The 23372-nt window shown below is 38.8% G+C and overlaps 1 protein-coding gene across 1 annotated transcript in view; it reads right to left on the reverse strand.

Annotated features, from left to right (window-relative positions):
• Window positions 1-23372, reverse strand: part of ITPRID1 (ITPR interacting domain containing 1) — a 123324-nt gene that overhangs the window by 87083 nt on the left and 12869 nt on the right. The window contains exons 2-5 of the mRNA XM_025291222.3: window positions 17794-17839; window positions 2055-2215; window positions 728-776; window positions 362-405 (exon numbers count right to left, since the gene is read on the reverse strand). Coding sequence (XP_025147007.3) covers window positions 362-405; window positions 728-776; window positions 2055-2214 — 253 coding nt within the window. The 5' untranslated portion in view covers window position 2215; window positions 17794-17839. The remainder of the gene's footprint in view (window positions 1-361; window positions 406-727; window positions 777-2054; window positions 2216-17793; window positions 17840-23372) is intronic.

The following is a 23372-nucleotide window of genomic DNA, read 5'->3' on the forward strand; positions in this document are numbered from 1 at the left end:
AGATTTAGAAATAAAAATACAATACAGTGTAAGGAAATATTAAACAGTTTCATTTCCATAATCACATCCTTGCAAAATATCTTTACAGACCCAGCTAGTTTTCTGTTAAGAGTCTGAGCTAACAATATGGGCAAGAGTTCTGGTTTCCAGTCCCTGATCTGCTGCTTGATAACACCTATCCTTTCTGAACTTGTCTTACATATTACACAAAATGATTGAGCTGAATGGTTTCCGAGATCTGTTTCATTTCTAGGAATCTCTGATAATTCTCATTTTAAAAAGATTTAGTCAAACAAACATTTTAATACATCTCCTACTCAGGTCCACAAAGCACAACTGCTTTTGGGTTTTCTTGTCTTACCAATGTGGTCGACGACTGGCTGAAAGTTTTCATTAACCGACACACTATAAAGAAACAAAAGTATTGTGAGTCAAACAACAAAATTATGCTAAATTACTTTTTAATTAAACAGACCAGAGTAAATGAAGAGCTAAGCTTTATGACAAGAGGACTTTAGGAAATCAGTGAACAGCTAGGAACTGAAATAGTATTATTCTATTTTGTACTTTTAAGCGGATATATAACTTTTGCAATAAAAGATTAGTCCTTCAAACACCCAGTTAAAATGAAAATTCCTACATGTCACACCTTGTCCCAGAAGGGTTACCCATATGTTTTCATGGATCTTTGCAAGAAGGATGTGCAAGGGCATAAAGAAACACTTACAAGAATCCAGAGTCCAGCCACTGCTGAATAATTTCTTGTTTGGAATCTTCTACAAATGAGAAACAGACCAGTCAGTCAAAACATAACCAGGTGAAGAGATATCAGCCCATTAGTTAGCCACTACCCAATAGGTCCATTTCCTAGTATTTAATTACATGTTTCTATAAGCAGAGTCATTTCTCCCCCAAGGCAAAACTTCCCGTTTTCCATAATTGGCTTTTCCTGAGAATAAAGTATAAACTTGCCAAAAGACTATAACTTAAAGAGAAAGAAAATGTGAAAAGGAAAAAAAGAGCAAGAGATGTTAGAATAATTTTTAAATTACCTGGTGTGATACAAAGGCTGAAAAAGCATGGGAGATTTTTGCCTTTCTCTTGTTGAATATGAATCACGTGGAGCCTCTCCTTACTGAATCACATTTACCTAAGGCAGCTAGCCAGTGATGTTTATTTGCAAGGAGTTCTCTGCCAGGTTAGAAAGTAAATTTGCATTCATTCCAGGGGCAAATTGCACTGCAGTCCCAGAATTGCCAAAGGCACCCTGTGTTATAAAAGCATCAGTCTTTTAAGGTGGATCTTTGTCACTGGCTCAACCAACGAGTCAAGAGGCAAAAAAGGAAAGGCTATAAAAGCAGTTTTTCCTGTAAATATTTGTTTCCTTTCCAGTTGGTTACAGGTTACTCTGGGCTTATTTTCTCTGACTGTATCCTAAGAAGCAGTAAGATACCTGAATTACTCCCTCACAAGGGGTCTGGTGAACCAAAAAGGCCACGGGGACATGGGAGATGCTTAGTCTTCAACTGAGTTACTGTGAAGGGATAGAATAAATTGGTGGTGGCAAGGAAGAAAAGCCATCAAACAGTAACATCATGAACAAGCAAATGAGAAATCACAGTGAAAGGACAAATGTTTTCTTACTTGTTACTCTTTAAACGATTAAAATTAGTAGCAACACCCTGTGCAAGGCTCTGCAAATAAGAGCCTTTCAATAAGATGTTTGATGTCCTGCAAGAAGTCTCATATCTCTGGCATGAGCTCCACAGTTTTGGGGTCCTAGTGGACTTAGAATGAGGGGACTTTGGAGTGGAAAGGGAGCCAAGTTCATTCTTTAGTTGGTCTGTTTCTATTAAGAAGGTTTGTATTTTAAGTGTCTGTAGGTGAAGTCAGATGTGCCCATTTCATAAAAGTTTTTGGTTATCATACCAGCAACACTGGCATCTTAACAGTCAAGTCCTTGTTCCAAAATCATTTGCCCGCAGCCCAAAGCTCAATATCCCTCACCACTCATAATAGGTTGGTTTCAAATAACCCTGATGGCCTGTTCTCACCCAGCAGGGGGTTGGTGAGACTGTGGCCCTCCTCCTCGGAGCCAGGGGGCAGCTGCTCATCCAGGGGAGCCCATGCCCACTTGGTGGACTTCAGGATGTCTCTTCTGCTCTTTTCCTGGCCTCGTTGTGACTTCTCCTCCATCATAAGAGAGTAATTCATGCTATTTAAAAAAACACACACACAAACAAATGAGACACAATGAGTTCAGCTTCCAGGCTTGGTTCAGTAAGACGGAGAGGACCAGAGGACTCACAATCCAATGAATGGATCCAGCTTCACAATTTCTGGGAGCCTGGCTCATATCCAAGCAAGTTCCCTGCCTCAGTGCAAGAACTGTTTCTTTTTCAATGGAGACACAGCTGGAGGCCAGGGAGTAATGGCCTCACCCTTTATCCGGCCACATCCACACTCTGGAAGATTCAATCTAGTGGTCTTGGAAGTGGATGAGAAGCAAAGAAACTGGACTGGAGAGTGCCCCCCAATCAAGGAGAAAATTTAAAAGCATTGATTAACATAATAAGTATCCTACAAATCTGCCCAATAGTTACATCTATAATGATATGTTTAGAGACCCAAAATGTAAAAAATGAGGAGGGTGTTGGCAATAGATCAACCTGGCTGAATCTCATCTCTGCAACTTATTGTGTGGCCTTGTACAAATTGTATAATTTCTCTGCATTCCCTTATTTTTAATTGGGGGTAAATTGTACTGAATTTTAATAAACTTTAACCTCAGCAGAATATTTATTATGTGCTAGATTCAATGCTGAATTCTATAATCTGTTATTTAATTTAATCGTCAATGAAAGAAGTAATCTAATTGTCACAATTTTGTAGTAAATTTAAGAGCAGTGGGGTTAAATTGCATACCCAAAGTCACACAACAAACAGGATTCAAACCCAGGTTCTGTACTCTAAACATGCTCCCATGCCTATTAAACTGTGTATGAGGCTTCCCTGATGGCTGAAGTGGTTAAGAATCTGCCTGCAATGCAGGAGACACAGGTTCGATCCCTAGGTCATGAAGATCCTCTGGAGGAGGGCATGGCAACCCACTCCATTATTCTTTTGTTTTGTTTTTTTTAAATATAAATTTATTTATTTTAATTGGAGGTTAATTACTTTACAATATTGTATTGGTTTTGCTATACATCAACATGAATCTGCCACAGGTATACACGTGTTCCCCATCCTGAACCCCCCTCCCTTCTCCCTCCCTGTACCATCCCTCTGGGTGGTCTCAGTGCACCAGCCCCAAGCATCCAGTATCCTGCATCGAACCTGGACTGGCAATTCATTTCATATATGATATTATACATGTTTCAATGCCATTCTCCCAAATCATCCCACCCTCTCCCTCTCCCACAAAGTCCAAAAGACTGTTCTATACAGAATCCCAGGGACAGAGGAGCCTGGTGGGCTACAGTCCACAGGGCTGCAAAGAGTCAGACACAACTAAGCATGCAGATTCATGCTCATCTGCCCTAAAGGATGGTTGAGACAATTGGGATATTAATAAATATATTATGCACATGATATAAGAAATATAGTCTGCCCCCATCATTTCATTTGGCTTTTATTAACATCATTATGACCTTTATTAATATCTCCTATCGTAAGAAAGGAGACAGAAGCCTAGGGCAGTTGTATAAATTGTTTAAAATCCCCAGACTATCAGCACATTGAGAACAAGGGCCTCCTTTACTAGCTGGTTGTCAGTATTTGAATTATCAGCAGATAGTAGGTGCTAAATAAATATGTACAAAATTAAAATAGCAAGTGCAGCAATCAGAGAATAAAAAGAAGTAAAAGGAATCCAAATTGGAAAAGAAGAAGTTAAACTGTCACTGTTTGTAGATTATAAGATATCACATATGGAAGATCCTAAAAATGCTACCAGAAAACTGCTAGAACTCATCAATGAATTTGGTAAAGTTGCAAGTTATAAAATTAATACACAGAAACCTGTTGTATTTCTATATACTAACAACAAAAGATCAGAAAGTGAAATTCAAGAATAATCCCATTTACCAGTACCTCAAAAAGAATAAAATACCTAAGAATAAACCTACCTAAGGTGGCAAAAGACCTGTACTCTGAAAACTATAAGACGCTGTTGAAAGAAATCAAAGAAGACATAAACAGATGGAAAGATATACCATGTTTGTGGATTAGAAGAATCAATATTGTCAAAATGATTATCCTACCCAAGGCAATCTACAGATTCAATGCAATCCCTATCAAATTACCAATGGCATTTTTCACAGAACTAGAACCAAAAAAAATCTCAAAATTTGTAGAGAGACACAGAAGACCCTGAATAGCCAACACAATCTCAAGAAAGAAAAACAGAACTGGAGGAATCAGGCTCCCTGACTTCAGACTTTTCTACAAACTTACTGTCATCAAAACAGTATAGTTCTGGCATAAAGGGAACAAGATAGAACACCCAGAAATAAGCCCATGCACCTCTGGTCAATTAATATATGACAAAGTAGGCAAGACTACACACTGTTGGAAAGGCAGTCTCTTCCACAAATGGTGCTGGGAAAACTGGACAGCTACATGTAAAAAACATGAAATTAGATCATTCTTTAACTCCATACACAAAAATAAGCTCAAAATAGAGTAAAGCCCTAAATGTGAGACTGGAGACTATAGAACTCTTGGATAAAAACATAGGTAGAACACTTTCTGACATAAATCACAGCAGTATCTTTTTCAATCTGTGTCCCAGAATAATGGAAATAAAAACAAAAATAAACAAATAGGACCTACTTAAACTCAAAAGCTTTTGCACAGCAAAGGAAACAATAAACAAAACAAAAACACAGCCCACAGGTTTGGAGAAAATACTTGCAAATGATGTGACCAATAAGGGTGCTGTGCTGTGCTGTGCTAAGTCGCTTCAGTTGTGTCCGACTCTTTGTGACTCTATGACTATAGCCTGCCAGGCTCCTGTCCATGGGATTCTCCAGGCAAGAATACTGGAGTGGGTTGCCATTTCCTTCTCCAGCGGATCTTCCCCACCCAGGGATAGGACCCGTGTTGCTTATGTCTCCTGCATTTGCAGGCAGGTTCTTTACCACTAGCGCTGCCTGGGAAGCCCTGACTGATAAGGGATTAGTCTCCAAAATTTACAAACAGCTCATGACGCTGTTTGTAACAGCATCAAAACAAACAACCCACTCAAAAAAGTGGGCAGAAGACCTAAATAGACATTTCTCCAAATAAGACATACAGATGGTGAATGGGCACATGAAAAGACGTTTGGCATTGTCAATTATTAGAGAAATGCAAATCAAAACTACAATGAGATATAGCCTCACACCAGCCAGAATGGCTATCATAAAAAAAATTCCACAAACAATAAATGCTAGAGAGGGTGTGAAGAGAAGGGAATCCTTTTACACTTTTTGATGGGAATGTAAATTGGTACAGCCACTATGGAGAACAGTATGGAAGTTCCTTAAAAAACTGAAAATGGAGCTACCATATGACCCTGCAATCCCACTCCTGGGCATATGTCTGCAAAAAAACATGATCCGAAAGTATATTTTCACCTTACTGTTCATTGCAGCACTGTTTACAATAGCCGAGGCATAAAAGCAGCCAAAATTGACAGAGGAATTTTGACATCGACAGAGGAATGGATAAAGAAGATATGGTATGTGTATACAATGCACTATTACTCAGCCCTTAAAAAGAATGAAACAATGTCATTAGCAGCAACATGAATGGACCTTCACTCTGTGTCATACTGAGTGAAGAAAGTCAGATAGAGAAGGAGAAACATAGCATGGCATCCCTTATATGTGGAATCAAAAAATAAATGATACAAATGAAATTCCTTACAAAACAGAAAGAGATTCATAGGCTTAGAGGATGAACTTATGGTTGCTGGGGATGAGGAAGGATGGGGAAAGGGATAGTTAGGGAGTTTGGGATGGACAGGTACACACTGCTATATTTAAAATAGATACCCAACAGAGATCTACTATACAGCATATGGACCTCAGGTCAACGTTATGTGGCAGCCTGAAAGGAGGGGCGTTTAGGGGAGAATGGATACACGTATATGTATGGCTGAACCCCTGCACTGTTCACCTGAAATTACCACAACATTATTAATTGGCTATACCCTAATACAAAACAAAACATTAAAAAAGTTAAAGTAACAAAGCTAGAGTAAAAAACCATTAAACTTGACTAAATTCTTTCCAGGCATCTACCTGCAATTGTGTTAGTTTATTCTTCAAGTTCAAAGAAATGACTGAATAGTCAAATACCTACTTCAACATCATGTCTTAAATCCCTAAACTTCTGCACAATCACTGATAATATGACATGGAGACAATCATTCCTAATCAGTGTTTTAACAAGTCAAGTTGTTCAGATTATTATAACCATTTGAATATTTTTATTTAATTACAGGTGAGCATTCTATGAGCAATTGGCAATAAGAGTTTTCTTACATGCTTTATATACTAAAATTCTGTTGTTCACTTGTATAAATATACAATTATTGTTGCAATAATAAATTACTGCAAATTATTATTTGGGATGACTGCTAACTTTATGTTTAAAAAGCAATTATTAAGAAATCTCAATTAATTAAAAATAAAGGCAGAGGGTGGACAGTTAATATCTATATTAATGGTGGGCCTTAACCAGCTAATTTTGGAAAGTTAATTTTAGAAATGTCTTCTGGGAGCAAATAAATGTTTATAAAAATTTCAGTGATAACATAAGACAGAAGTTATACAGAGGTGATTATATTTCTAAACTCTATAGAATTATTTCATACACTAGAACCCATAATATGACAAAATAAAATTTAGAAACTACATTTAATGTTAGTTATTTAACTTTTGAGTAAAAAAGTTCTCTCTGGCAATTGCATTTTGTATGTGTGAATTATAATAAAAGCATCAACTTTGACACTGCAAAATCTCACAAGGAGGAAACCCCCAAAATCATGCTCAACAACATTCATGAAATATCAGATTCAGTAAAGGATCAGGGTTTGAAGAAAAGAATAATGTGTGACAAAACAGTAAGATTCCCCAAGTAATCTTGCTCCTTAATTAACCTAGCGGAAAGTCAGTTTCTGTGTAGCAAAAAGATTTTGCTTTGTAGTAGGACCAGGAGGTGGTAAGCAGATCTGACCTCAAATTGCTGCTTCTGTCCTATAAAGTGGAATTTTCACCTATCAACGACTTTTTCAAACCTGTTACTGTAAAAATCATCAAAACTTTAGATCAAGGTGCTGCTTTATACATACGTCCCCCAGTTTCCTTTCGACAATGACATGTGCGACCTCAGCCACCAGCCTTGCACAGCCAGTGAGGATATGCTGTCTGCCAGCTCAATTGTACTTGGCCTTAGAATAGAAAAAAGCTTGCCAAGGAAAGTGGGAACTCTTGCTAAAAGCAGAGGTCAGGGACTGGTTTGTAAAGAAAAATTCTTTTGTTCCCTCTGTTTTAGTGGATGCCTTCCCAGTTAGTAAACAAATCTGCTTCTGGAAATGTATTCTCTGATGCTTGAGTGACCTTGCTTTGGCTTCATCCACTGGCTTGACCCCTCAGGGCAGTCTCTTGGAAAAGGACACAGATAAAGCATGATGCGCTTATTTGCTTCAGTCGTGTCCAACCCTTTGCGACCCCATGGACTGTAACCTGTCAGGCTCCTCTGTCCATGGGATTTCCCTGGCAAGAATACTGGAGTAGGTTGCCATTTCCTTCTCCAGGGGGTCTTCCCTATCCAGGGATGGAATCTGTGCATTTTGCATTGCAGGCAGATTCTTTACTGCCGAGCCACCCAGGAAGCCCCACAGATTAAGTGGCAGGCTCAAATAGTCCAGTGGACTGACAGGGTATAAGTTATGGCATTGGCCTCTGCTGACTCCCCTAGATTAACCCAGTGTCCCCAGGACCACTTGGAACCTAGGTCTTGCCTATTCTGACTTACCCAAAGTGAATTCTCATTCTGAATTATGTTGTCTTTTGTGCTGGAGAGATCCTTCTCTCTTTTCAGATCCCTGGTGTTCTGATCACTGTTGTTGTTGTTTAGTCGCTAGGTCCTCTCACTCTTCTGTGACCCCGTGGTGGGTAACTTGCCAGGCTCCTCTCCATGGGATTTCCCAGGTAAGAATATTGGTTTAGTCGCTAAGACATGTCTGACTCTTGTGACCCCATGGACTGTACCCTGCCAGGCTTCTCTGTCCATGGGATTCTCCAGGCAAGAATACTGGGGTGGGTTGCCATTTCCTTCTCCAGGGGTTCTTCTTGACCCAGGGATTGAACCCTGGTCTCCTGCATTGCAGGCAGATTCTTTACAAACTGAACTACATGGGAAGCCCCAAGAATACTGGAGTGGGCTGTTATTTCCTTCTCCAACTCGTCTTCCTGACCCAGTGATAAAACCTATGTCTCCTACATTGGCAGGAAGATTCTTTACTGCTGAACCACAGGGAAGCTTTATATTCTGATTACTATGTCATTAATCTGTATGTGTATAACACAGGAAATTCCTAATATTATCAAATTTAACAACAAAGAAAACAACATGAAAACAAGAGGATGCTATATATGCATCAAGAAGCCTATTTTGCAAGAACAAAGCAAAATAAACAAAATTGAAGAGACAAAAAGAAATGTGCTGAAATGTTATCAGGGTTTCAAATTTTTTCAAGTGGTTAAAATGAGAAAAAATTGGCTTTGTTACTAATACAGTTGTTTTACATCACATTTTCTTTCACTTGAGCAAATGTAACCATACAGGCTGGTTTCACTGTGAAGCCTTCAGCACACAGTGAAATAAGATAATCTGATCCTCAGAGCAGCGATAATGATTACATTCTTGTTCTCTGAAGTTACTTAACTTGTGCATCTCTATGGAAATATCTTACCTTGTCAAACTGGTTGTTCATACTGGGGAATAAGGACTATGCTTTCTTTTCTTTTTTTTTTTTAATCTCTGTTTTCCTCAGAGATCCCAGCACAGCACTTTACCCAGGGTAAATAGTGTTTTAACTATTACCTGTTGCTTGGTTATTTGGAAAAGGAACATGCAGTTGGTGTAGCCAGCATTCTCAGTTCATGTCCTTTGTGGTTAAAAGAGCAAGTGCCTTCTGGTCAGATAACTCCAGATTTTAATCAGCTCTGCTACTTTTCTGACTTTTCCTTGGGGAAATTTTCAAATTCCTCTGATAATCTATTTCCTCATCTTTGTAATGAGTGTGAAATAATAACTTCATAGGGTTTTTGGGAAAATTTAATGAAAAATGTATACAGAATAATCATTTTCCACATTGGTCAGCTTTTTTCTTTTTTCTTTTCTATGTTGCCTCTTATTGTTTTGGCAAGAACTGTCAAGAAGATGAATCACCAATCAATGCAGTAGTTTTTCTCATAGGATATAAATTTGACACCCTTAGTTTGTAGACAATGCACGTCATCTTGAGATTACTTAGTTTGGATAGTTGAGAAGAAGATGTATTTGACGAGTATGAGGATAACATAATTATGTTGAGTATGAAGATTTCCCTGAGATTAGTTAGAGGCTCATATCAGAGTTTGGAAATTCCTTTAACTATGAATTTAATTTCAAGGTTATAATTACAGGCTGTTGATCTAGCCTTGGCCACCACTTCTGAATCAGCCCTGTGGTCAAGAAAAAAACTTCATAATGAAAGAACAGCCACAAGGTACTCTGGGTCCACAAGGGATCTCATGCTCTCTGTCTCTCTATGGATCCTTGTTACCACAGCCTCTGTTCAAGCATCCATAGGATCTCAAGCTTGCCTTGCTCTCCTCCATTCTCCATATGTAATGCCTTCCCTAGTAGCTGGATTTGAGAGAAGTCTACATAGAGCCATGGGCTCCAGGAAGACTTGTCCCCTCTCCAGGTGTAATGCCATTCATAAGAAGTTTGAAAAGGAAGCCCCCAGAGTTCCTTATGTTCTCAAAAAGGTAATTGCCATTCCTCTGCCCTTTGAAGAGCATGCTATCAGACTATACAAGACATCAACATCTAGGACATTTGCCCTCATTCACCGAGATTTTAAGATGGTGTTTCAGTCATCTTCCTGGAAGATTTCATTGTCAATCTAGATGACTTATCAACATCTGAACACTCAGTTCAATAATCTGCCCACTTTTTATGTCCGGAGAAAACCATAATTCGAAAAGATACATGCGCCCCAATGTTCACTGCAGCACTATTTACCATAGTCAAGACATGGAAGCAACCTAAATGTTTAGTAACAGATGAATGGACAAAGAAGATGTGGTGTATACATACAATGGAATACTACTCAACCATCAAAATGAAATAATGTCATTTGCAGCAACCTGGATGGACCTAGAGATTACCATACTAGGTGAAGAAAGGCAGACAAAGACAAATAATATGGTATGATAACGCTTATATGGGAAATCTAAAAAAAGCTACAAATGAATTGATATACAAAACAGAAACAGACCCATAGATATATAAAACAAACTATGGTTACCAAAGGGGAAAGAAGGGGAGGGATAAATTAGGAGTGTGGGATTAAATATATACTCTACTATATATAAAATACATGACCAACAAAAACCTACTGTTAGCATAGGGAACTATACTCACTGTTTTGTAATAATTTATAATGGAAAGAAATCTGAAAAAAAAATACATGTATATGCATATGTAACTGAATTACTTTTCTGTACACCTGAAGCTAACACAACATTATAAACTATACTTCAATTTAAAAAAATATGCCCACTTTCAACAATACTTTCCTCTACTTGATTCTCATACTTCATCATTGTAAAAAAAAAAATCCTTCAAAATTCCAATTTCAAGCATCCCCTCTCACCTTTATTCAACTCACATCTTTGCCTGGGCACAATTATTGGATCATTCTCTTCAGTTTACAACATGCTCTAATGTTTCCATCTTAAAATAACTCTCCATTGACCCTTTCTCTCTCTACTGTAGTTTGCTCTTCAATCAGCTTTGTTGTTTAGTTGCTAAGAGGTGTCCATCTCTTTTGTGATCCCATGGGCTGTAGAGTGACAGGCTCCTCTATGCATGGGATCCAGGCAAGCATACTGGAGTGGGTTGCCATTTTTTACTTCATGAGATCTTCCTGACTCAGGGATCAAAACTGAGTCTTCCGCATCGGCAGGCATATTCTTTACCACTGAGCTACCAGGGAAAACTGGTGGTGAGTCCCAAATGCAGATTTCAGGTCCATAGGTTCAGAATAAGATTCTTGAGATGCAGAATAGGGTATCCCAGTTACTTGACATCGACACACAAATCACCACTCAAACTTATAGGCATCTTTAACTTATTATGTACCACACTGAATTCTTCACTCTTTTTTTGACTTCTACATGACCCTCCCACATATCTGGCTCTATTATAGTGTTCATCTTAGTAAATGGTACCACTATTCAAGTAGTTGCTCAGCCAAGAACTTGTGAGTCTTCCTTAATTTCTCTGTTCCTTTCATATCTCACATCAAGCCACTAAAATTAAGAGAGCAGACAGAGAGGAAAAGGAGTTCTTATATCTCAGGCCATCACCTTCACGGCTATCAACCTGATGTGAAACAAAACTTGTAGTTTTGCTTGGAGCATAGGGAATGATCCCCATCCACACCTCCCATTCTCTTTATAATGCACTCAAATCAGCTTAATAATGGGCAACTATTAGTTCTTATCCTTTTGGAATTTTCAGCAGCACTTGTTATAGTTGACCCCTTCCTGTTGCTGCTGCTGCTGCTAAGTCGCTTCAGTCGTGACCGACTCTGTGCGACCCCATTGATGGCAGCCCACCAGGCTCCCCCATCCCTGGGATTCTCCAGGCAAGAATCCTGGAGTGGGTTGCCATTTCCTTCTCCAATGCACTAAAGTGAAAAGTCAAAGTGAAGTCGCTCAGTCGTGTCCAACTCTTAGCGACCCCATGGACTGCAGCCTACCAGGCTCCTCCGTCCATGGGATTTTCCAGGCAAGAGTACTGGAGTGGGGTGGACCCCTTCCTCTTAATTGGGCTTAATTGGGCTTCCCTGGTAGCTCAGATGGTAAAGTGTCTGCCTATAATGCTGGAGACCCAGGTTCAATCCCTGGGTCGGGAAGATCCCCTGGAGAAGGAAATGGCAACCCACGCCAGTACTCTTGCCTGGAAAATCCCATGGACTGAGGAGCCTGGTAGGCTACAGTCCATGGGGTCACAAAGAGTTGGACACGACTGAGCGACTTCATTTCACTTCCTCTTAATGGAAGCAATCTTTTCATTTGTTTTTTTGAACCACAATTTCCCAGATTACCTATCTTATTCAAAGCTTTTTTCAAACTCTTTTGCTGGTTTTCTCCTTTCCAGCCTCTAAATTTTGAGTGGGATTTACCTCAGTCCTCAGCTACCTCTTATCCTCTCCATCTATATGCTCTCCCTATATGAGTGTAGCCTTGATAGCTACTTGTTAATTCCATAGTGTAAATACTGTTAGTTTTTACATTGTTTTATAAGTCTGCTTACACATCAGTTTAACCACCCTGAGTTTTTCTTCAGGACAGAGATCTTATCTCTCAAATCAAAATTATGTGAAAAAGATACTCAATGTATGTTTGTTGAATGAATGACTGAAAGACTGCCAACAAGGCACTGACAATATCGAAGAAAATCTGGTTATGAAATCATTAAGAATGGTTTATCAGTTAAACAACTTACCAGAAATAGGCATACATAATCAGACAATAGTGCATTATGGATCTGAACTTTAAAGGTGATAAGGTTTTATATGCATATTCATGCACACACATATGTGCCTGTGCATGCATGATCAGTCGTGTCTGACTCTTTTGTGACCCTATGGACTGTAGCCCGCCAGGCTCCTCTGTCCAGGGGTTTTCCAGGCAAGAATACTGGAGTGAGTTGCCATTTCCTACTTCAACATACACACATACAAACATATAACAACCATTTTGAAGCAGAATTTTCTGTCATCACTTGATGCCGCTTTCTGCCATTTTGACCAAAACTATGAGTAGATACCTTTTTTAACATTCTCTTATGAGCGTTCCAACAGCTAACAAGCAGATGAAAGATATTAATTCATCACCAGGAAAATAAAAATTATAATTAATCAACAGATAGTTAATTTATATATGATATTGCACATCAAGTTTTCTTGGAATGTAATTTCTTCTTGCATAATATGAGAGAATTGGATGAGATGAGATAATTTCCTAAGTTGATTACTCAGTTTCTAGCCTCCGCATAGACTGATATTTGACCAATGGAGCTCACATTTTAAAAATATTTTAAAGCTATATTCATCAAAACTATAAAAGTGAGAAGAATGAAACATTGTTCCTATTACTCATAAGTTTGGAAGACCACTCAAAAACTCAAACAACAAACCCAAGCCAGGAATGCCCTTCTGCTCTTCCTCCCTATCCAAGTATTAAAGTCCCACAAACACTTGTAAAGATTTCAAATGATTCAGTGAAGTAGAGGCAGAGCCTGGGGAATAGAGTGTTCTGTCAACACTCTGTTGGGAGGAACAAGCAGTCTGTGGATGACTTGTTCTGTGGGTGGTTTCCTCCCACCATGAAATATGTGAAGGGTGTTCACTCCTGCCATTTAGGAGCAAGCTGGATTTAAAGACAAGGCAGTTGTGCCCAAGTTGTAACCCAAAGTCAGTTCTCTTGGACTTGGAGTTTTTCTCTTTTGTTGGGGAAAATAATTAAAAGATTATTATTTCAAGAATCATATACACAGCTTACTGGAAACCTGAAACGACTTTGAGGCTGGTAAAGTTGGATCAAATCATTCACCTACAGCTAGCTCTGTCTGTGCCAATCCCCTTTCAACTTCAAAGAGGTCTTTATTTCTCAGTGATTCCCTCTTTTGTCATCATTTCTATTCTTGTCTTCTCAACATTTGCTTTGCCTCATCCTAGGGAAGGAGAATGAAAGGATGTAGGGTATCTGTGCTCTACCTCGGGTCTTCCATTCCAACACCATTGCAATCTAGGTTCCTTCATGTGAGTTATATTCTGGTTGCACAGAAATACTTGCTGTTCTCAAATGTGTCCTTGTCTCTGGTCCCACTGGGTGCAGATCCTTCTACATTTCTGCCCCTTCTCTTTAATGGATAGCATCTCACTGAGCTCAAACAGAACTTATTGTGTAGAACTTTTTTTCATATCACTCTCCACTCCCAACTCAGCCTGCTTCTGAAACTCACACCAACTTAGCACTCTTCATACTTCTTTTAAGCAGTTTATTTACATTTCTGCCTTTCCCACTCAGATAAATGGACTTCTGGGAAACAAAGACCATGACTTACTCATTTTTGTATGCATGATACTTAGTCTAGAGCATGGATAATAGGTGATAAGCAATAACCACTTATTGAATGAATTAATATTTCTGACCCTGGGCTCTGTCTTTGCTCAAAATCATGGGAATTGTGACTTGCTCATCTTTGTTGCTAAGTCACTTCAGTCACGTCCAACTCTGTGCGACCCCATAGACGGCAACCCACCAGGCTCCCCTATCCCTGGGATTCTCCAGGCAAGAACACTGGAGTGGGTTGCCATTTCCTTCGCCAATGTATGAAAGTGAAAAGTGAAAGTGAAGTTGCTCAGTTGTGTCTGACTCTTCACGACCCCATTGACTGCAGCCTACCAGGCTCCTCCATCCATGGGATTTTCTAGGCAAGAGTACTGGAGTGGGGTGCCATTGCCTTCTCTGTCTCCATTGCCTTCTTCATCTTTATAGTCTCCATCATTTCAGGCAAGGTACTATACACTAGTAGTTGCTCATGAAAGCACACGATATAAATGAACTGTAAGTTAAATTCAGTAATGACATCTACTAATTCAATTTAATATTTTACTATCTACTGCATACAAAGAAATTTTGAGGAGCTTATAGTATAAGAAATATTTATTAACTAAATATCATGAAGCAGAAAATGCATTTTAAAAGAAGTACAATACAGCTGTTCACAAAAATTAAAAGAGGAAGATGTTCATGTAGGGGCATAAGAAAAGGCTTCTTTGAAGCAAAAATATGAATCCTGGCTCTTGAAGATGGGATAATGGGTAGTCAAGCATTCCAGACAAGTGGTTTAAAATACATGTAAACAATAATAGCATAAATTTTACCAAAGGGCAATTACCTTGTGCCTTTGCAACAATTAAACAGATGTTCTTCAATGTTAACTTACTGAAATCTTGTGTTGTCTTATCTGTTGCTGTGATGATTAATTTTATGTGTTGTTTTCACTGGGCCACAAGATACCCAAATATCCGGCTAATTATTATTTTAGGTGTGTCTGTGAGGGTGTTTCCAAAAGAGACTATTAGCATTGGACTCAGTAGACTGAGAAATGCAGATTGTTCTCCCCACTGTGGATGAGTATCAGTAAATCTGTGGAGGGCCTAAATAGAAAAGGTAAAGGAAAAATTCTTTCTCTCTGCCTGATTGATTGAGTTGGGACATGAGTCTATTCCTGCTCTGGAGCTGGGATCGACACCATTGGCACTCTTGCATCACAAGCTTCTGACTCTGGTTGGAACCTCACCACCAGTTTTCCTGGATCTCCAACTGGCAGACAACAGATCATGGAACTTCTTGGGTTCCATTATTGTCTGAGCCAATTCCTTATAACAAATGTCTTGGTAGATAGATAGATAGATGCAGATATAGAAGATTTAACCCAGCTCCTATGTCTAAATTCCCTTTCCTTCCAGACTGTTTACTGAGGCAAATTCTAGCAGTATTCTTTACTCTTCTGATATCAGAGAGATCATCGTCATTCTTCCTTTTCCACCGTGATCACAACCATAGAATCTCAGGGAATGTAGCAAAGAGAGTAGATCCTATTCATTATAAATGAACTTAAGAAATGATCATGATATTACAACTTTGTACCCATTGACTATGTTTGGAAAACAAAATCTTTCTGGATAAAATGTGTACATGCAGAAATAAGTTATGTATTCATTGTTAAAAAGATTCTGCATTAAGGCAGGAAGGCTTTGTATTATTTTCTACAATTGTATGTCAATATACAATTGTTTCTAAATTAAATATTAACTAAAAAGCAATGAATAAAAGGAAAATACAGTCCTAAACAAGTCATCAAAATAAATTTCAATAGCATTAAGGATTTAATGTGAAAACTGAAATAAAAAGAGCCCTAGAATAAACTATTGGTGAACATTCTCCTAATCTTACGGTGGTAAAAGTCTAGAGAGAAATGACACCAAAGGCAATGAAGGGAAATCATGATGGATTTGACCAGATAAAAATCTAAAGTTTACTCTATCAAACATAGTAGACATGTCAAAATGTTTACAAAATGTAAAAATACTTGCAGTATATGTGACATTAAAAGTTTTCATAACATTAACGTATGGCATGCAATTAGAAATCAAAACATATATACATGGAAATAGAAGCAGTATAATAATCAGGCAGTTCAGAAACAGAAAATCTATGAATGACTAAAAATATAAAGGTCATGCTGCTGCTGCTGCTAAGTCGCTTCAGTTGTGTCCGACTCTGTGCGACCCCATAGACGGCAGCCCACCAGGCTCCCCCGTCCCTGGGATTCTTCAGGCAAGAACACTGGAGTGGGTTGCCATTTCCTTCTCCAAAGCATGAAAGTGAAAAGTGAAAGTGAAGTCGCTCAGTCGTGTCCGACTCTTAGCAACCCCATGGACTGCAAGCTGCCAGGCTCCTCCATTCATGGGATTCTCCAGGCAAGATTACTGGAGTGGGGTGACATTGCCTTCTCCATAAAGGTCATAAATCTTACTAATATTCAAGAAAAATGAAAACTAAAAGGAGAATGAGTTACCAAATTAGATTCTCAGATAGAATTCATTATAGTGAGAATACCTGCCTCATTATGATTATTTTTGACTATTCCTTCTTCCTATTAAGGTTTGAATCCCAATAGTAAATCATTTCCTAATATAGTATATATAGCAAGAAAATGATAATTAGGTGATCTTTCAATGAAACTTTAGAGCAAAAGGTTTGTGGTAAGAAAAATGAATACTCTCTTTTCTTGTCCTTATAACTCTTCAGTGTTCATCCCTAAATCAAATAGTCTGGCTTAGCAACTAAATATACAAGGTGTTTTGTTACATTTAAATTTCGGATTAAAAATAAATAATGTTTAGCATAAGAATGGATCCTGCATTATTTAGGACATATTCACACCAAAACAAATTGCTATTTATTTAAAATTCAAGCGTTACAGGGTGTCTGGCAAGCCTATCCCTGAATCAACTTTCTCTACTCTTGCAAAAGAAGTTTTCACTTCTACAGCAGTTTCCACCCATACCAAAAAAGGTCACATGGCCAGAGCACATTAGGCTCAGTTTTCATATTCACTAAATTCACTGATTAGATAAAAGCCAAAGGGTTTTGGCTTTATCCTAATGTAATAAATTTCCTTCAGATAGTAAGGAAAAAAAAGAATCAAGAGATCCAAGATGCAGACAACAGATACAAAAGGAAGGAAATAGAATTTCTGTATCTCATCTTATGAACATTGCTTGAAACAATATTCATGATACAGGAGAATAAGGTAACCACTTTGAGCCTAGAGCATTCCCATCCCCTGTGTTTTAGACCTTTGTGTGTTAATGACAGCCACCCAGGAAGTCACAGAGATGCAGAAATCATCCAGGCCAGAAACCATGACAATTAGATTGCTTACCTTATTGCTAATAGTCTTTCTTCCCACGAATTACCCAGTCACACAGCTGCAGGTAAAAAAAAAAAAGTTTCAGAACATGCCACAGCTGCCCTTTAATTCCTACTGAGAGAAAATGAGAACAGAGAGCTAATATCCCCTCCCCCACAGGCTGGAAACAAATAAATTATGAAAGTTACTATCCCAGAAGAAAGGAGTCTCAGCAGAGAAGTGGCCCTTGGAGTTAACTTGCTGTAGTCATTCTCAAAAAGTGTTTGGAGAGGTTTTGGATGCTTTCCTGGCTCCTCGAGCATCACAGCTTCTAACACTAAATAGTCTTTGTGACCACAGGACTGTGAGCTAGGTTTCTATTTGTGCCTATTTAAAAGTAGTCACAGAAAGCCAGGACAGTCTGCTTACCAAGATCCATGATCAAGGTGGGGATAAAGATATATAGTGATTCTCTTTACTCTCCCCTCTAAGGAAAGAAAGCAGCAAAAAAGTACTAGTGAGTAAAAGAAGAAGCTATTAGTAAGATGTCCTGGACTCAAAAGAGTGTGTGGGGAATAGATACAATGGTTCCTGCTGTGCTTTTATTTCTATGAATCCTCTTGCTGTCCCTTTAATGCCCTCTGACCTGCTGGTAGTGACATCAAGTCTGAATATAGGACTGGAAAGCACTTCACTGAGGAAGTAAGCAAACTTGTCTTCATTTGGTTACCATGGTTATGGTACTGAGAGTTAACAACCTGATGATTTGCATTGCAAACCATCATTGGAAATGAGGACAGTGGAACTTGATATTCTGGGTGGAGAGGTTCAATTCTCAAGAACTTCTACTGGAAATTTTCAGAGCAAACAGAACATAAATATACACACATACTCCCAAACCCATAAAGAAGAGGACCAAATTCTAAGGGCTAACAGTCAGTCTTATCCTCCATGGTATTTCAGTATCTATGAAGTGCTTTAGTTGAAAGATCAGACAATTTCATTATTGAAAGGTAAACAACCACATTACCAGCCTCATTTTAAAAACTTAAATTTCACAGTCACATTCAGCATGCAATCTTGTGAAGGACATAATGCTTAAAAGCATTCCTTAAAAATGATTCTATCCTTGAGTCATGCCTGCTAGCAAATTTTCTTCATTTTGAAAAGCTGCATTAGCAGAGTTTTAAGAAATGCACATGTACATTTCTAATTACATTTAATTTCAAACAAAAAGGAGCCCCTATATGTTAAGGGAAAGTGCTGAGGTTACCTTCAAGGGGAATAAGGTAACAGGGCCTCATCGAGTCTTCCTTCTCCCTCTATGACAGCTAGTGAGGCTCCTCTGCAGAGCTCCTAGTATCAATGAGTAGAATCTGAACAGCCCTATAAACTGGTCTGAAACCTACCCTAGGAGAAACCCTTGTCTCTTCGGGTTCTCTCACCTCTCCACCACCAGCATCTGAGATCTTTACTCTCAGAAGCCCAGGAGTCTCTAGAGACCTGAGATACCACCACAGCTTCCTTTTCCTCCTGTGGGCATCCACAACCCATTTAACCCTAAGAAGACCAGAAACTTAGTCTTTGACAAAGGCTAACTCGCAAGGCATACTGTAACTGAACTATCATATCCAGAACTACACTTGGAAAATGAAGTCCATATTTTAAGTTCTAATTTTATATAAGTGATTTTTAAATAAAAGTAGACATGTAATTACATCCACTAAGAAACCATCAATTACTCATATTTTAGTTAGCCATTAGTTATATATGTATTGTTTATGTAGATAACTTATTGGGAGGTTGCAGTACACAACGCGTTGAAATCTGCCTTAGAAATTAGGAGGCTAGGATTGGATCTTAACCAAGCTGCTACTAAAATGGTCCTGGGAAAATCAATTCCTTTTCAGAGGCACAGTTAATTCAGAAAAATTATGTGTGCATCACTGAATTTTTTAAAACGTCTTCTGCATGAATTTTGGAGGCCAAGAAAATGAAGTCTGTCACTGTTTCCACTATTTCCCTATCTATTTGTCATGAAGTGATGGGACCGGATGCCATGATCTTAGTTTTTTGAATGTTGAGTTTTAAGCCAGCTTTTTCACTCTCCTCTTTCACTTTCATCAAGAGGCTCTTTAGTTCCTCTTCTCTTTCTGCCATAAGGGTGGTGTCATCTGCATATCGGAGGTTACTGATATTTAAATAAGATATCATCATTTCACTTCAGTTCAGTCGCTCATTCATGTCCGACTCTTTGCAACCCCATGAATTGCAGCACGCCAGGGCTCCTTGTCGACACATCAGTTCACCCAAACCCATGTCCATCGAGTCAGTGATGCCATCCAGCCATCTCATCCTCTGTTGTCCCTTCTCCTCCTGCCTCCAATCCCTCCCAGCATCAGGGTCTTTTCCAATGAGTCAACTCTTCGCATGAGGTGGCCAAAGTACTGGAGTTTCAGCTTTAACATCAGTCCTTCCAATGAACACCCAGGACTGATCTCCTTTAGGATGGACTGGTTGGACCTCCTTGCAGTCCAGGGGACTCTCAAGAGTCTTCTCCAACACCACAGTTCAAAAGATCAATTCTTCAGCGCTCAGTTTTCTTCACGGTCCAACTCTTACATCCATACATGACCACTGGAAAAACCATAGCCTTGACTAGACCAACCTTTGTTGGCAAAGTAATGTCTCTGCTTTTGAATATGCTATCTAGGTTGGTCATAACTTTCCTTCCAAGGAGTAAGCGTCTTTTAATTTCATGGCTGCAGTCACCATCTGCAGTGATTTTGGAGCCCCAAAAAAGAAAGTCTGACACTGTTTCTACTGTTTCCCCATCTATTTCCCATGAAGTGATGGGACCAGATGCCATGATGTTAGTTTTTTGAATGTTGAGCTTTAAGCCAACTTTTTCACTCTCCTCTTTCACTTTTATCAAGAGGCTTTTTTTAGTTCCTCTTCACTTTCTGCCATATGGGGGGTTTCATCTGCATATCTGAGGTTATTGATATTTCTCCTGGCAATCTTGATTCCAGCTTGTGTTTCTTCCAGCCCAGCGTTTCTCTTGATGTACTCTGCATAGAAGTTAAATAAGCAAGGTGACAATATACAGCCTTGACGTACTCCTTTTCCTGTTTGGAACCAGTATGTTATTCCATGTCCAGTTCTAACTGTTGCTTCCTGACCTGCATACAGGTTTCTCAAGAGGCAGGTCAGGTGGTCTGGTATGCCCATCTCTTTCAGAATTTTCCACAGTTTATTGTGATCCACACAGTCAAAGGCTTTGGCTTAGTCAATAAAGCAGAAATAGATGTTTTTCTGGAACTCTCTTGCTTTTTCGATGATCCAGCAGATGTTGGCAATTTGATCTCTGGTTCCTCTGCCTTTTCTAAAACCAGCCTGAACATCTGGAGGTTCATGGTTCACGTATTGCTAAAGCCTGGCTTGGAGAATTTTGAGCATTACTTTACTAGCATTAGAGATGAGTGCAATTGTGTGATAGTTTGAGCATTCTTTGGCATTGCCTTTCTTTGGGATTGGAATGAAAACTGACCTTTTCCAGTCCTGTGGCCACTGCTGAGTTTTCCAAATTTGCTGGCATATTGAGTGCAGCACTTTCACAGCATCATCTTTCAGGATTTGAAATAGCTCAACTAGAATTCCATCACCTCCACTAGCTTTGTTCGTAGTGATACTTTCTAAGGCCCACTTGACTTCACATTCCAGGATGTCTGGCTCTAGGTGAGTGATCACACCATCGTGATTATCTTGGTCGTGAAGCTCTTTTTTGTACAGTTCTCCTGTGTATTCTTGCCAACTCTTCTTAATATCCTCTGCTTCTGTTAGGTCCATACCATTTCTGTCCTTTATCAAGCCCATCTTTGCATAAAATGTTCCCTTGGTATCTCTAATTTCTTGAAGAGATCTCTAGTCTTTCCATTTTGTTGTTTTCCTCTATTTCTTTGCAATTTGGAAGTGGTCAAACAGGAGATAGCAAGAATGAACGTTGACATTCTAGGAATCAGTGAACTAAAATGGACTGGGATGGGTCAGTTTAACTCAGATGACCATTATATCTACTACTGTGCACAGGAATCCCTTAGAAGAAATGGAGTAGCCATTATGGTCAACAAAAGAGTCTGAAATGTAGTACTTGGATGCAATCTCAAAAACAACAGAATGATCTCTGTTCATTTCCAAGGCAAACCATTCAATATCATGGTAATTGAAGCCTATGCCCCAACCAGGAACGCTGAAAAAGCTGAAGTTGAAGGGTTCTATGAAGACCTACAAAACCTTTTAGGACTAACACCCCAAAAAGATGTCCTTTTCATTATAGGGGACTGGAATGCAAAAATAGGAAGTCAAGAAACACCTGGAGTAACAGGCGAATTTGGCCTTGGAGTACGGAATGAAGCAGGGCAAAAGCTAATAGAGTTTTGCCAAGAGAAGGTACTGGTCATAGCAAACACCCTCTTCCAACAACAGAAGAGAAGATACCATAGACTACAGCAGAATATGTGAAACTGTGGGAAATTGATAGCCAGTGCACTGCTACTCTAACAGCAGCTTTCCAAATAAACACTTCCTTCCAGTTCTGTTTCCCAGCATGCAGAATAATATCTTCCTTAGCAATAAAGAAATAGTTAAAGCTGAATTAGCTCACTGTCTAAGGAAGTAGGCAATAAAGTAAATCAAAATGACAATTGAGTTACTAAGTTTAGAGGGGTAAAAGGATAGGGTTCTATGGGATTTCATAGTTAGAACCCTCAGCTCATCATTGAGGGTTTGTAAAAAACCATCCTGGAAAATACAGAGTCTAAGCTTGATTCTAGGGGAGAAACAAGTCAGTAAAAGCGGTGAGACAGAAAGGAAATAAGCTAAAAGGGATGTTCCAATTAGTAGGGAGATGAGGGTAGCAAAAAAAATGAGATTGACAAAGTTAATGTCATGAATTTTCTGTATTTTCAATAAATATGTCATTCTCATAACTTTGATCTCTTTGGAAATCCTGTAACACAATGGCAGGGATAAGGGAAGTGAGACCCAGAAAACTATGTCATTTGACAATATCACAAAATGAACTTTTGATATATTAGACACTAGAGTGAAAGTGTCAGGAATTCCTTACCTGAATTCTTTTTTTATTTTATTTTATTTTATTTTTAAACCTGAAACACTGTATTAGTTTTGCCAAACATCCTAAATTCTTCTACCATTGATATGTCATCCTGGGAAAATAGGCTAAAAGAAGAGATACAAGTTTAATGTCTTTCCAATTAAATGAGTTCATTTATAGTCTCATTCGTCTGCAGTAGTCTTCTTAAGGGTGTCAGAAAATAAATGCATGGGGAAGGGAGATGGAGGGTGATCCAGGGAAAGGGAACAGTATATACAACGGTCTGGGGGCAAGAGAGAAAATAGTATCATTGAAGAATTGCAAGAGTCTAAGTATGGCTACTGCAGTCCATGGGGTCATAAAGAATTGGACATAACTGAATAACATATAGAGTAAACGTCAAGTGATACAGATGAGGAAAGGAGTAACCAAATCATAAAGGATTTTGCACTCTATTAAGAGGTTTGCACTTAATTTTGAGGGTAGTGGAGAAGTG

The sequence above is a fragment of the Bubalus bubalis genome, chromosome 8 (assembly GCF_019923935.1).
Source record: "Bubalus bubalis isolate 160015118507 breed Murrah chromosome 8, NDDB_SH_1, whole genome shotgun sequence".
Classification (NCBI taxonomy): Eukaryota; Metazoa; Chordata; class Mammalia; order Artiodactyla; family Bovidae; genus Bubalus; species Bubalus bubalis.